Raw genomic sequence first — 15,104 nt, forward strand, 5'->3', positions numbered from 1 at the left:
TAAAAAAGAAAAAGAAAAAAATATATAAAAAAAAAATAGAACAGTTTATTGTTACTTACCTAGAATTATGTTTGATATTTTTATACTCACCTTGTTTCCGCCACAGCGGTAACAATAAAAACCGGTGCCGATTCGGTAATTAAAAAATAAAGAATAAAAAACCAAGAAAATTAATATAACAAGAGTTTAATTACTCACCAAAATATAACAACAAAAGGAAAATGTTAATAAACGAATGAGTAACAAAATAGTTAGCGAAAAGGTCGAAGAAAATATAATTGCATGTAAGAATGCGCACAAACGAAAAGCGGAAGAGATACTAGCGATACTGGATCTCTTTTAAAGTAATGCGTAGGTGGGGGTGCGAATTACAGCGAATTACATTGCGAATTAAAAGTATTTTAAATAGTTTAGCGCGGACTAAACATTCCACCCACCAAAAAAAAGTATATGCGGTTTTTTTCTTACAAAATAAAAGTCGTGGGCATCTCGAAGTGCGATAAAGAATGCGATAAATGCGGTAAATATAATAAATATGAAAATGCGGTAAGTAAATTAATAATAAATGAAAAAGAAAGAAAAAATTATTTTTTACAGGTAATCGCTGGTACATTTTCACAAAGATTTTCGTCCAACGGTAATGGACATAACTTTACGACCGGCCGTTTATACTCACTATGGACCGTCCGCACTGTTGCCACACGTATCACACCGTCCGTTCCTGGATGCACATCAACGACGCGGCCTAACTCCCATTGAAGTGGTGGCTTGGAGTCATGGTGGATAACAACCAAAGTTCCAGGTGTGATCGCAGGCAAGTTCTTATTCCATTTATACCTTCGTTGAAGTGTGTGCAGATATCCTCCACTCCATCTCTTCCAAAAACTCTGCACCATGCTCTGCAGAAGTTGCCATCGTGTCAGACGCCCGATATTAATTCCACTAAGAGCAGGATCAGGTACAACTGAATTTAATGGTTCTAGGACCAAAAAATGCCCCGGTGTCAAGCTTTGAAAATCATTGCGGTCAGAACTCATTGCTTGTAGTGGCCTGGAGTTTAACACGGCTTCTATCTGTGTCAGCACCGTATACAATTCTTCGTATGTCATTATCTGGTCTCCAATGACTCTTGCCAGATGGGTCTTCACGGATTTAACACCAGCCTCCGTTAAACCGTTAAAATGAGGTGACGAAGGTGGATTAAAAGACCAATTTAAGCCAAGCTCCATATTTGCTAATTGTGCCAAGTCTTTCAAACGATTGTTAGCCCCAACGAAATTTGTACCCTGATCACTGAATATCATTTCAATCCGGCCACGACGTGAAGTAAATCGGCGTAGAGCTGCGATAAACGCTTCGGTTGACAGATCTGACACCAACTCCAAGTGCAAGGCCTTTGTAGCAGAGCAGACGAAAATCGCTATATATGCTTTTGTTGTCTTAGCACCTCTGTATTTATTTAAGGAGACTGAGAATGGGCCCGCAAAAGCAACACCCGCCACAGAAAATGGTTTCAATTGTGACACGCGATACTTTGGTAAGTCTGCCATTATAGGACTATATGATTTAGGTTTTGCTCTGAAACAACGTATGCATTTTGATAAGACAGGATAGATGGCAGAACGAGGAGATAATATCCAGAATTGCTGCGATAAAAGAGCATGTAGAGTACGATAACCTGGGTGCAAATATCGACGATGGGCATCCTCAATAATTAATTCAGTCAAACGACATTTACTAGGAAGCAGTAAAGGATGTTTAGCATCAAAATCCAAATCGGAATACCTCAATCGACCACCCACCCTGAGCAATCCTTCACGGTCTATAAATAAGGCTAATTTTCGGAAGGGATGTGGCAGAACCTTGTTTTCCCGAATGCGCTGAAAGAGCGTGTCAAACTCTGATTTTTGAACTTGGCCAATTAATTTATACAATGCATTTTGCAATTCAAAGGTAGATAATTGCAGTGAATAATGTCGGTTGCGCAGCTGACATGCGGAAATAAAGCGTAATATGTAGCCAATAATTCTCTTTATTTTTTCCAAAGATGAAAACCTCTGAAGCAGATCATTCAAAAAATCAACTACCACCCCGACCGCAGCAACAACACTCGGTTTAGCTTCAACAAGAACACCCGGTGTCTCATCAATAGACTTAATCGATGGCCAATTACTGGAGGGATCCGAAAGCCAACAGGGTTCAGACCACCAAGAATTCATAGTAATCAATTCAGAAGGAAATAGTCCTCGAGAACCACAGTCGGCAGGGTTATCAGAAGATGGTACATGTCGCCAATGTTTTGAATGAAGCACGTCCTGAATATGAGAGACCCTGTTTGCCACAAAAATCTTCCAGCGGCAAGATGGGGAGCTAAGCCAAAATAACACAACCCGTCAATCAGACCACGCGTAAACAGACGAAAACTGTATGATAGGTGTAAGACAAGAAATCACTACAGCAGCCAAATCAGCGAGCAGCACAGCCGCACACAATTCTAGGCGAGGAATGGAAATTGATTTAGGGGAGCTACTTTAGATTTGCCGCATACAAAACGTGTTGTAGTTGACCCAGACATATCCTCAATGCGAATATATGCAACAGCACAATATCCAACCTGAGATGCATCACAAAAGAGGTGCAGCTGGATGTCTCTCGAAGATTCAGATGAGATTATGCGAGGTATGCGTAATTTCGATATTAGAGGCAACTCAGACTTGAATTTCTCCCAGACTCCCTTTATATCAACAGACGGCACTTCATCCCAATCAACGCGATCAGCCCATAAACGCTGCATGAGTGACTTGGCCTTTAGTAAGCAAGGAGTCAATAAACCCAGCGGATCATAGATTCTGGCAATTTCGGACAAAATTGCTCTTTTTGTACAATATATATTATGATTAGCATAAGAATAACAGAATTCATCCGTAGTAGGATCCCACTGTAATCCAAGCACTTTGACAAAAGGTTTGAACAGTAAACTCGGAAACAGTTGCCAATATATCTCGACTATTACTGGCCCACTTGCGCAACTCAAAACCACCCCGAGCCAATAAATCTATTAAATCTCTCTGAAGACATAACGCAGAATTCAAATTGTCCACGCCCGTAACAATGTCGTCAACGTATACATCACGAAGTAAAACTGCAGATGCATGAGACAAGCCATCAGACTCTAGCTTGGCTAGCTCCTTCAAAGTTCTCAACGCCAGAAACGGGACCGATGAAACACCGTATGTAACAGTGTTCAGGCGATAGTGTTGAACAGATTCCTTCTCATCAAATCTCCATAAAATTCTCTGATAATCTCTATCGGAAGGTCGAATCAAGATTTGGCGATACATTTGCTTTATATCGCAAATGAATGCAATTGCATGGCATCGAAATCGGAGCAAGATTTGGACAATATCCTGTTGAAGCTTCGGACCAATTGACATAATGTCGTTCAAAGAAACACCCGTAGACGTTTTGGCAGACGCGTCGAAAACAACTCGAAGCTTCGTCGACGGACCATCAGGACGCAAAACACAATGATGCGGCATATAGTAATTGGTGGTTGTATCGGAGAAAGGAGATGTTATCAATGTCATATGCTCAGATTTGAGATAATCGAACATGAATTCAGAATAAGCGGACTTTAATTCGGAATTTCGAGAAAGGCGCTTTTCAAGGAGTAAATATCTTCTAAGCGCTTGATGGTAAGAATCCGCCTTGTTGTCCGCCTTGTGCACGTTGACAATTGTTAATAAAATGTGATTCACATACCGCCTCTTCCGGAGATAAAGAAAGTTGTGTCTCAACCTGTTCGATTTCCCAGAAACGTTGCAAACATGTCTCCAATGATGAATCAACTACAGCGCAACAAGCGGTGACTTCGGAAGAAGCAGAAGACCCTGTATCAGTCCCCATCAACAACCAGCCAAACACCGATCCCACAGCAACAGGTTCACCAGGCCTGCCAGTCACTCGCTGACCATCCAATACATAAGGCACCAGTTCAGCACCCAAAAGCAAATCAACAGGCGCGGATCGAGAATACTGATCTTCATCAAAATGCAAATCTTTAAGATGCGCATACGATAAAAAAACAGCTTCCATTTCAGGACTGTCCGTAATCGCACGACCGACACCCAAAGTTTCTAAAAGGCGATTTGATTGAATATTTCGCCTTAAAATCGCCTTGTTTAATTTGTTGGCCAAGGTAATGCAAAACCTGGACCACACACCCCGGAAAGGCACGTCAACATTTTTTTTTTTTTTAATCGCGGAGGTTTCGTCGTGCACCCGGATCACCTTTACGTCTACTTAATTCAACGAAAAGCCCAAGTACACGCTAGCCGAAAAAGCCTCGCACGAAAACCACTAAAAACTAAGATTAACCGAGAGATCCGGCTCGAAGGACCAATGTTTCCGCCACAGCGGTAACAATAAAAACCGGTGCCGATTCGGTAATTAAAAAATAAAGAATAAAAAACCAAGAAAATTAATATAACAAGAGTTTAATTACTCACCAAAATATAACAACAAAAGGAAAATGTTAATAAACGAATGAGTAACAAAATAGTTAGCGAAAAGGACGAAGAAAATATAATTGCATGTAAGAATGCGCACAAACGAAAAGCGGAAGAGATACTAGCGATACTGGATCTCTTTTAAAGTAATGCGCGAAGAAGTTTGATAATGCGTAGGTGGGGGTGCGAATTAAAAGTATTTTAAATAGTTTAGCGCGGACTAGACACACCTGAAATAATTGGTTATTTATTATTATTTGGTTTAGTTTATTTTTATTTCATTTTCTTACTTTTTTGATTTTGTAAGATCACAGTTAACTCGAGTAAACTTTGGTTAAATTAAATTTTTTGTTTCTTATAATTTTTGAATGATTATTATTATAATTGATTTATTTATTTTTTTTACTTTCACGAAAAGTTACTTTATTTTTTTAATTCTTTTAATAGAGTATTATTATTATTATTATCCGTTTTGTTTTCTTTGATTTTCGTCACTTTCACTTCAGAGTGGGTCCTGTTGTGATTGGCATTGAGACAAGGAATACTATCGTAGATCCACTGGCGCCCTATAAAAAAAAAAAGAAATCTACCCCTTCTCTACTGAGATTGCCGGCACCTTGCTTTTCGTGGCGTTTTGTTTTGAGTTTTTGATTATTAATTTTTTTTGTACGCTACATTTTTTGGCGCCCAACGTGGGGCCTGAAAGAAAAAAAGTAGGTTTTTGCTAATATTTTTGGTTATATTCATTGTGCTTTGAAATTATATTGTTTGAATTTGTAACTGATTGATTATAATATAAGTGATTGTTATAAGAGTAGTTATTGGTGGTTATTATTTTGGTGAATTTGATCGCAACTATGAGTGTTCGCGCGGCAAATAACCGGGAAACAAAAAAATTATGTGTTGGTTCTTAAATGAAACAAAATTATAATGAAGACAAATAATAAAACAAAAAAATCGCAAATGACTAAATTTAATAAATGAAATTGAAATTATAATTACCTTTGATTTAATCTAACGGTAAGCGTGGGTGGACGTGCTTGCAGAGCGTGGTTATTTTTTAACGATTGGCACGTGCGATCGAAAATGTGATTTTTTTTTGGGTGTTTTAAAGTTGAAAACTCCAGGTTGAGCCGACGCACATGCGCACATAACTCAGACCTGGGGTGAAGATAAAAAGGTTAAATGTAGGACAAACATTCCACCCACCAACAAATGTGACCGTGAACATTTTTAAATAATAATTAAAGAGGTAAGTAAAATAAACTAAAGTAAAATACATAAAAACAATGACTTTGAATTTAGAAACTTAGAGGTATAAACAAAGGTAGGGAAGTTTATCGTTTTTAAATTGGTAACGGACAAATCTTAACCGTCGGTCGCTTCAAGTGTCCATGATTGGTTTTGAGTGTTACGACGCGAACAATTCCGTCTGCTCCTGGGTGCAACGCTTCGATCCGTCCTAAGTTCCAGTGAAGCGGAGGTAGATTTTCATTTTTTATGAGAACCAGGTCCCCAACGGATGGATTCGAAGATTTGGTCGTCCATTTTGATCGCTGTTGGAGTGTGTGGAGGTAATCACGTCGCCATCTCTTCCAGAAATCCTGATTCATGCGTTGAATCAATTGCCAGCGGTCCAACCTATTGAGAGGTACGTGTGACAGATCGGGATCTACAATAGAATTGTTTATAGATTCAAGCATCAAAAAATGAGCTGGCGTAAGAGCTTGAAGGTCGTTAGGATCACTGGAAAGGGGGGTTAGAGGTCGTGAGTTAAGAACGGCCTCAATTTGAGTGAGAACCGTATAAAGTTCTTCAAAGGTGAGTACTTGTTCTCCGATGATCTTTACTAAATGACTCTTTGCCGATTTCACTCCTGCTTTCGCTAATCCATTGAAATGTGGCCCTTCCGGGGGTTTTAAATTTCCAATTCAAACCCAATTCAGTGCCTGACGCCTCCGCCATTTCTTGTAGTTTGTTAGATGCTCCAACAAAGTTAGTTCCTTGGTCTGAAATCAACAATGAACAACGGCCTCGGCGAGAAATAAATCTCCTTAGAGCGGCTAAAAAGGCATCTGTTGACAGACCTGAAACTAATTCGAGGTGAATAGCTTTGGTGGCGGTACAGACAAACACACAAATATATGATTTCACCCGCTTTGAACCTCTACTTCTGTTCAATGTTGTGAACACCGGCCCGGCGAAGTCTACGGCAGCACTGGAAAAGGCCTTCACTACTTCAATTCTATAACGAGGGAGATCCGCCATCACAGGTGCATAAGAACGTGGTCGTGTCTTGAAACATTGAAGGCATCTGGATATCACGCGCTGAATTACTGATCGAGAGGCGATGATCCAGAACTGCTGATTCACCAAACTCAACAATGTTCGATAACCCGGATGTAGAAACTGATGATGAATGTCCTCCACTACTAGTTCACTTAATCGCGAATTGCGAGGTAACAACACGGGATGTTTCTGCTCAAAAGGTAATCCAGACTTTTCCAAACGTCCACCCACCCTGAGCAAACCGTCTCGATCGATAAATAAAGCGAGATGACGAAATGGTTTTGGAAGAACTTTATTATTTCTGATATCAGAAAATAATTCGGAAAAGTTTTGATGCTGGATATGACCGATAAGTGAATAGTTTCTCTTTTTTCTTTGACACTGAAGAATAAATCTTTTACAATAAGCGATAATACGTTTGATTTTTAGTAAAGACGAGAATTTACTCAAGAGAGTGTCAAAAATAGTGGTTTTAATTTCTGTAGAGTGTACTAAAATATTTCTCTGTTCATTCTGGTGGTTTAGGATTGAATGATGACTGGGAAGGCCAATTATCGGAGTGATCAGAGAGCCAAGACGGACCCTGCCACCAAAGTTCAGAATCAATTAATTGTGCAGGGTTCAAACCGCGAGAACTGCAATCGGCGGGATTGTCAGAGGACGGAACATAACGCCAATGTTGTCTAGGTAAGATTTCTTGAATGGTATTGACACGGTTAGCTACAAAAACTTTCCATGTTTGAGGTTCAGATGAAAGCCATGAAAGCACGACTTGTGAATCTGACCATGCCGTTACAGATTCAAAATGAATACTTTGGGATAGAATTTCATGAATGTTTTCAAAAAGTTGGGTTAGGAGAACAGCTCCACAGAGTTCCAAGCGTGGAATGGTAAGAGTTTTTAATGGTGCTACACGAGCTTTAGCACAGATAAAATAAGTAAGAAATTGATTAGACTCGTTTTCAGTTCGAATGTAAGCAACAGTGCCGTAGCCTATTTGAGAGGCATCACAAAACAGATGTAACTGACACCTGACGAGATTATCCGCGATTATGAAACGGGAAAGATTAAACCTTGACAATAGGGAAAGCTTGGTTTTAAATTCTTCCCATGTTTTCTTTATATGATCTGGAGGAGTATCATCCCAGGAGATCTGCAATTGCCAGAGTTGTTGCATAATATGTTTGGCTTTCAATGTACATGGGGTTAGAAAACCCAAAGGGTCATAGATACGAGCCATTGCAGATAAAATAGATCTTTTAGTGCATGAACTATCGCGAGGAGTATAGGAGTAAAGGAACTTATCTGTTTCTGGATCCCATTGGAGACCTAGGACCTTTACACATCTAGTGTCTTCATAATCCAGTGAAATTGGACATTGTAAATCGGCCTTTGACATTTCTCGGAGAACTTCAGGACAGTTACTAGCCCACTTTCTCAATTGGAATCCACCATTTCCCAACAAACTAATCAATTCTTGTTTTAAATTAAGTGTTTCTTCTACTGACTGAGCTCCGGTAACAATGTCATCTACGTATACGTTAGTTTGTAAAACTTTAGAAGCATTTGGAAATCCATTGGAATAGATGTTTGATAATTCAATTAGCGTTCGTAAAGCTAAGAATGGAGCAGATGCTACTCCATATGTTACAGTGTTCAATTCATAGGTTTGTATGGGATCATCAAGAGAGAATCGCCATAAAATATTTTGAAAGCTTCGATCATGAGGTGATACCAGAATCTGGCGATACATTTGCTTGATGTCACAAATGAAAGCGTATTTAAATAGTCCAAAATTAATTAAAATGTGTATAATATTTTGTTGCAGTTTAGGTCCAATCAGCAACATATCATTTAATGACTTTCCTTTGGAGGATGATGCGGACGCATCAAAAACTACTCGCAGTTTAGAATTTGGATCTTCATTCCGAAGGATACAATGGTGCGGAATGTAATAATTATTGGACCTAGGACAGGGTGAAGGAACTAAAGACATATGATTTGATTTTAAATAATCTTTCATGAACTCGATGTACTTATCACGAAGAGAGACATTTTTCAGAAGGATTTTAACGGTTCCGTTTGAGGTTATTGAATATCTTAGATTTCGTTCTTTAAATCGTTATTTTCCGTATTCATATTCTAATAGTTCGCGCCTTTTTTAGTGGAGTTGTTGCGTGCTTCTTTTTGATTGGTCGGATGAATGCGGAACGTTAAATTTCCGGTCGCGATTTGGGAGAGACGTAAAAAGGTCGTGGTCTCGAGAAGATCTTGTCTCACTGTCGTTAGTGGTTCAGTTAAGTTTTAGAATGGTTTAGTCCTTTTGAAGAATCAATCATTGAGTTTGGTTGTTACTGGGATTGTTCTTCGACCATTTGATGGGATTTGTGGACTTCCGTATCTATTATTAGTCGATAAATTTCGACGTCGCAATTGCGGATATAAAACTGGATCACGTACGTTAACAGCGACGCCATCATCGTTTCAACGAAGGTTATTTTATTGGAGGCGTTTGCGGTAGTTTTGGTCCTCCGTGGAATGTCTTAATCGTGTTGAACGATTGTCAACCCACCAATCGACGAGATCATCTTCCCCTTGGTAAAGAATTTTAGTGGAAGAATTTTTAGAACGTCATCTTGAAACTGCGTCATCGAAAGTCGTTTGAAAGACATTTGAAATCTGTTGATGGCAGATTTGGGTCATCCATAACCTCAATATTTTGGTACCTTTGTTATCTGTTTGGAGAAGATTATTCTGAATTGGATTGGAATTGGAACCGTGGCATGCTGTTTGGGCCCGTAGAAGATTAAGGCTAAGTTGTATTTTTTTGTTTTATGTGAACATCAACTTTATTATTTTTTTGTATAAAATCTGAATTTTGATCAGAGAAGTTAGAGTTACTCAACTTCTAAAATCTGATATATATTAATTGTTAACTTTTTTTGTTGTCTTGACAATTCAAAGTATTTTTTTATTATTTACATTTTTGTAAGGGTAATTGCATTTGGGGTTATAATTCTTTTTTTATCGTTTATTTTTGATATCCCCTTACTGTTCAAATTGGCCAATCTGAAAAGTTTTCGCGATAATGTTTTTTTGTTCATTTATTCTAAATAAAGTTAGAGTAGTATAGATTCGCTGATTCAAGAACCTCCTCCTCGAACCTGCGTTCTAGGAGGAGGTTCTTGAATCGGCAAATTTTTTGGGGGTCAGAGGAGGTTCGATGAGGAGAGGAGGTTCTTGAATCGGCGATTCTTTTGATGGTCGGAGGAGATTCGATGAAGAGAGGAGGAGGTCAATTAACTTGAGAAGGTTATGTTATTTTGACGAAATTATTAAAAATTTATCTTTATTAAAAATGTATCTTTATTTAGGTTATGTTATTAAAAATTTATCTTTATATGTAACCTGTTTACCTAGATGAAAACAATTACTATGTTTATCCTTCGACGCTTCTCAATGAACTGTTAATGTTTTCGATATATCTCTTAATTTATTATTATACACAAAGGTATACGGTTTTGAGACATGTAGGTATACAAACAAGTGAGTCATAACTTACCTGCGAGATATTTTCTATTTTATTATGTAAAGGTGTACAGGTATTTAAGAATATGCGAGGAGGTTCTTGAATCGGCAAATTTTTTGGGAGGACAGGTTTGAGGAGGAGGTCAACTAACTTGTTAGTAGTAGATGAGTCATGATCCACCTGCGAGATATTTTTTAAGAGCTTCTTAATAAATTTGTCATGCGTTTTGTCTGACGTCTCACGATATAATGACATGTTAGAACATGTATAATAGATATATTCGGTAATGATGTGAAATATTACTCCCCCCACCAGCAACCTTATGTATTGCTATAAATACAAACGTTGGTCGAAGTTGTACCGCAGAGTGTTGTGCTTCAGAGTAAGGTTTTTGTGTATTTAGTACATATTAAAAATATCGTGTAGATTTTTGGTGCATTTAGTACAGAGGATTTTTAACGTAACGAGTAAGTAATTCAAATGTAATACAAGTAGATAATGTACTAATGTAAACAATAATATTGATGTTTAGTGGCAACCAGACCGAACCCCAAATGTCCAACTAAGAGAGCTGCTGTAAATTCATTTGAAAAGGGTGAAAATAAAAAACCTGCCCGAAACATCAAAATGGAGGGTAATTGTAATGAGACAACTGCAACAAATGTGTCGCTAGGAAGTGATAATCAAAGAAAAGAGGATGTGGTATTCGATGGAGTTAATTTGTTGGCTTCCGACTTAGCGGAGTACGTATTTCCTAGCAATCAACAACATTATGTAGAAAATTGTGGAAAGTTACCTTTCACAAGTAACGCAGTATTAAATGAAGCAGTGAAAAATAATCTCCAAAAAGGTAATCAAGCGCCATTATTCTCCGAGAGTACATATTATTTAAATAAAAGTCGAACGAAATGGATATCGGTTGGCATGTCTGCCAATCTACATTTTGATCCGGTTATAAGATTAATGGGAAAAGGGCAATGCATAACTTTTACCGAAGACGAATGGAAAAATGTGATTAATAGCAGACAATTGATTATGAATAGTTTTGTTGGTGATTTATCGACACCACCACATTTCGTTGTAAGCGGCGTGACCTGCAGCAGCCAATGGATAGAAAATGTACGAAAAGTGTTGAAAATGGAAAGGGGGTCAGAAATATTTTACCTGGCTTACGACTCGTTACACGAATTGTGGAAACTTAGCGATTTAGTTTCGAGTAGGGTAGAAGTATTAAAGTGTATGGAATATAAAAATTATTACGATAGCGTGATCGATGTGGTATCAACAATGCAAGGTGATATAAAATCGAATATATTGGTTGCTTCAAACGGTGCACCAAGTGAACATTTGTGCGTAACTAAAGAACTGCTCGTATACGGTATGGATAAGGTATTACTGGATTTAGATTTGCACGCATTAATGAAGATGTGAAGTGAATAAAATGGAAAAAAAAAGTGACGTTTTGCGAATCGAAAAATAGAGTGTACCGAATGCACACTTGGACGTTTGCTTACAGACAATCAACGATAAGTGACTGGAAAGAAAAGATGTTGGACGGAATTAGATTTAAGACTAGGATAAGAAACGTAAATAAGTTATTAGAAAAATATTTAGATGTAGATTATAGATTAAATATATATCAAGAACGTTTTAGCATTGTAGAGTAATCGAAATGTTTTTAACTGAGTAACAATTAATTTTTAGGATATTAGTAGATTTAAGTGTAGCTGAAGAATAATAATAATAATATTAATAATATTAATAGATTTAAGTATAAATTAAGAGCAAAACTGTTTTTGTAAAATATTTAAAAGGAATAAAAGCTTAAAGCACAACAGCAGAGCTTCATTTCTAGTTTTTAACTGTGAAGAAAAGGAAGAAGGAGTGAAATTATAAAATGAATTTGTTAGAACCTAATCGTAACAGTTATCGTTTGACAGGCAAACGAATTGGTCGAGGATTTTTTAACAAGTTGATAGATAAACTTCCGATAGAACTTCATTTGCCAGGATATAATTTTTGTGGACCGGGTACCAAGTTGGAAAAGGGATTATCGAGAGGAGATCGAGGCGTGAATCCATTAGACGAAGCGTGTAAGAAACACGATATAGCATATACGGTTAGTTCAAATTTAAAATGTAGACACGACGCAGACAGAGCATTATATAAAGCAGCGAAAGAACGAATACGAAATAAAGAGTCTACTCTAGGAGAAAAAGTGGCATCGTCCGCAGTTGCCGCCTTAATGAAAGCAAAAGTAGCGGTCGGTATGGGCGTAGGTAGAAAAAGAAATCGTACGGGTCGACGACCTTTAAAAAAAGTCCGAACGCGTGTAAAGCGTGGTGGAGCTATATCTTTTGTAGATGCACTTCGATTCGCTCGCAACGCAATATCGAGATCAGGTGCTAAGAATTTGTTGACAAACGTTAAAGCGGCGTACGGAGCTTTGAAAAAGATAAGAAAAAGAATTTCCGAACCTAGAGGTCGAGTTATTCGAATTCCGAAAACGGGAGGATTTTTACCTTTAATTCCCCTGTTCGCAGCTTTAGGTGCCCTAGGTAGTATCGGCGGTGGTGCTGCCGCTATTGCAAGAACTATAAACAACGCGAAAACAGCTAGAGAGCAATTAGATGAAGAACGAAGACATAACAAGGCTATGGAAGCAAAGGCCGTAGGTAGCGGATTTTATATAAAACCATATAAGAAAGGTTGCGGTTTGTTTATTGAAGGAAAGGGGAATAATGTTGGCGGCACAGGTTACTTCAATAAGCCCTATAAGAAAGGTTGCGGTATAACCACTAGTTCAAAAAACTAGTTCGAATACCTCGTCGTGCGTTAACTAACGTCGAGTTGGAAAAGTTTGCGAAAGTACTAAAAATTCCACATTTTCGGGGTATATTTATGAGAGACAATCTCCCGAGTAAGATTAAAAAGAAGGAAAGAGGTATTGTTAACTTGGATAACTTGAAAGGACGAGGGACTCATTGGGTCGCCTATAAGAAAGACGACAAGGACATATACTATTTCGACAGTTACGGTGATTTAAGACCGCCATTAGAAATTGAACAATATTTGCTGTCAGACGGTAGGGGTGGTCAAGTAAAGTATAATTACTGTCGATATCAAAGAGAAATAGATCAAAATTGCGGACAGTTGTGTCTGAAGTTTCTAAGTAATAAAAGGATCTATTAGAGTCTAGAGACGTTTAGACGTTCAGAAGTAATGGAGAAAGAAGCAATACACACGACATATACATTTACGTTGACTGGAAAGTCATCTGAATTGACTTGTAATTTTAATCCTCCGATCTATTTGAACGAATTTGGTAGTTACGAGTTGGCTCTTTTGAATTTCGAAACGTTTAATAGTTTAGCAAACGTTAATAAAAACAACAACGTAATCCAATACGACGATAAGACAGGACATTTTAAAAACAATATAATAGTACCTGTTGGAACGTACGATATTGATGATATTGCCGAGTTCGTGAATGAACAGCTAGACAAAAGACACGATAAAAGTGTCGTAATAAGGATTAAGGGGAATAATAACACACAACATTCTTTAATAAAAAGTACCCGTCGAATTAATTTTGCATGCGATAATTCTATAGGGCCGTTACTTGGCTTCAAGCCTCAAATATTACCTAGAGATACGGAAGTGGAATCCGATTTCGTAGTAAACATAAATAAAACGAACGCCTTACAAATTTATTGTAATTTAGTGACGGGATCGTATAATAACGGAGTTCCCGTGCACGTTTTATATCATTTTTTCCCAAACGTTCCGGCAGGTTTTAAAATAATTGAATCACCACAACTGCCTATTTATTTACCGGTTTTAACGAACGTGATTAGTAGCTTAACAGTACGTATACTTGATCAGGACGGAAACTTATTAGTATAACTTATTAGTTATGACAGTGTTATATCAAAACAAAAGAATGCGGTGGTCAAGAAGAGACAGAGCGAGAAAATTGTTTAATGGAGAAAACTATAAAGCAGTAGTGTAAAAAGGCCGATTCTGGACAGGAAGTGATCCTGATCCTCCCTCGCGCATGCGCAGTGAAGCGGATATGACGTCAGCGCATGCGCAGTACGTGCATGTAATGTTGGTTGCCTACCTCGTGGGGCGCCACCTAGCGGTAGATAGCGGAACTAACCACCTAGCGGTGGGTGGTGGAACTAACGCCATGTTGGTTGGTTGCCTACTTCATGGGACGCCACCTAGCGGTGGGTGGTGGAACTAACGCCATGTTGGTTGCCTACTTCATGGGACGCCACCTAGCGGTGGGTGGTGGAACTAAGGTGGGTGGTGGAACTAACGTCATGTTGGTTGCCTACTTCATGGGACGCCACCTAGCGGTGGGTGGTGGAACTAACGTCATGTTGGTTGCCTACTTCATGGGACGCCACCTAGCGGTGGGTGGTGGAACTAACGTCATGTTGGTTGCCTACTTCATGGGACGCCACCTAGCGGTGGGTGGTGGAACTAAGGTGGGTGGTGGAACTAACGCCATGTTGGTTGCCTACTTCATGGGACGCCACCTAGCGGTGGGTGGTGGAACTAACGTCATGTTGGTTGCCTACTTCATGGGACGCCACCTAGCGGTGGATGGTGGAACTTAGCGGTTTAGAGTTCCGTAGGGCGCGGTAAGGGGGTTGGGTGATAGATGGCGCGCGTAAATTTAAAATTGGTGTCACCTAGCGGTGGAACGTTGAGTGATAAATGGCGCGCGTCTGGGCGTTCTAAATCAAAATCCCATAAGATTTAACATA

General features: G+C 38.7%; 1 protein-coding gene across 1 annotated transcript; it reads right to left on the reverse strand.

The window, feature by feature from the left end:
- Positions 1–584: 584 nt before the first annotated feature.
- LOC139432697 (uncharacterized) lies at positions 585–1,550 on the reverse strand. The gene has a single exon (XM_071201461.1). The coding sequence runs from the start codon at positions 1,548–1,550 to the stop codon at positions 585–587; it is 966 nt and encodes a 321-aa protein (XP_071057562.1).
- Between the last annotated feature and the right edge of the window lie 13,554 nt (positions 1,551–15,104).

Source organism: Onthophagus taurus, chromosome 2, assembly GCF_036711975.1.
Source record: "Onthophagus taurus isolate NC chromosome 2, IU_Otau_3.0, whole genome shotgun sequence".
Taxonomy (NCBI): Eukaryota; Metazoa; Arthropoda; class Insecta; order Coleoptera; family Scarabaeidae; genus Onthophagus; species Onthophagus taurus.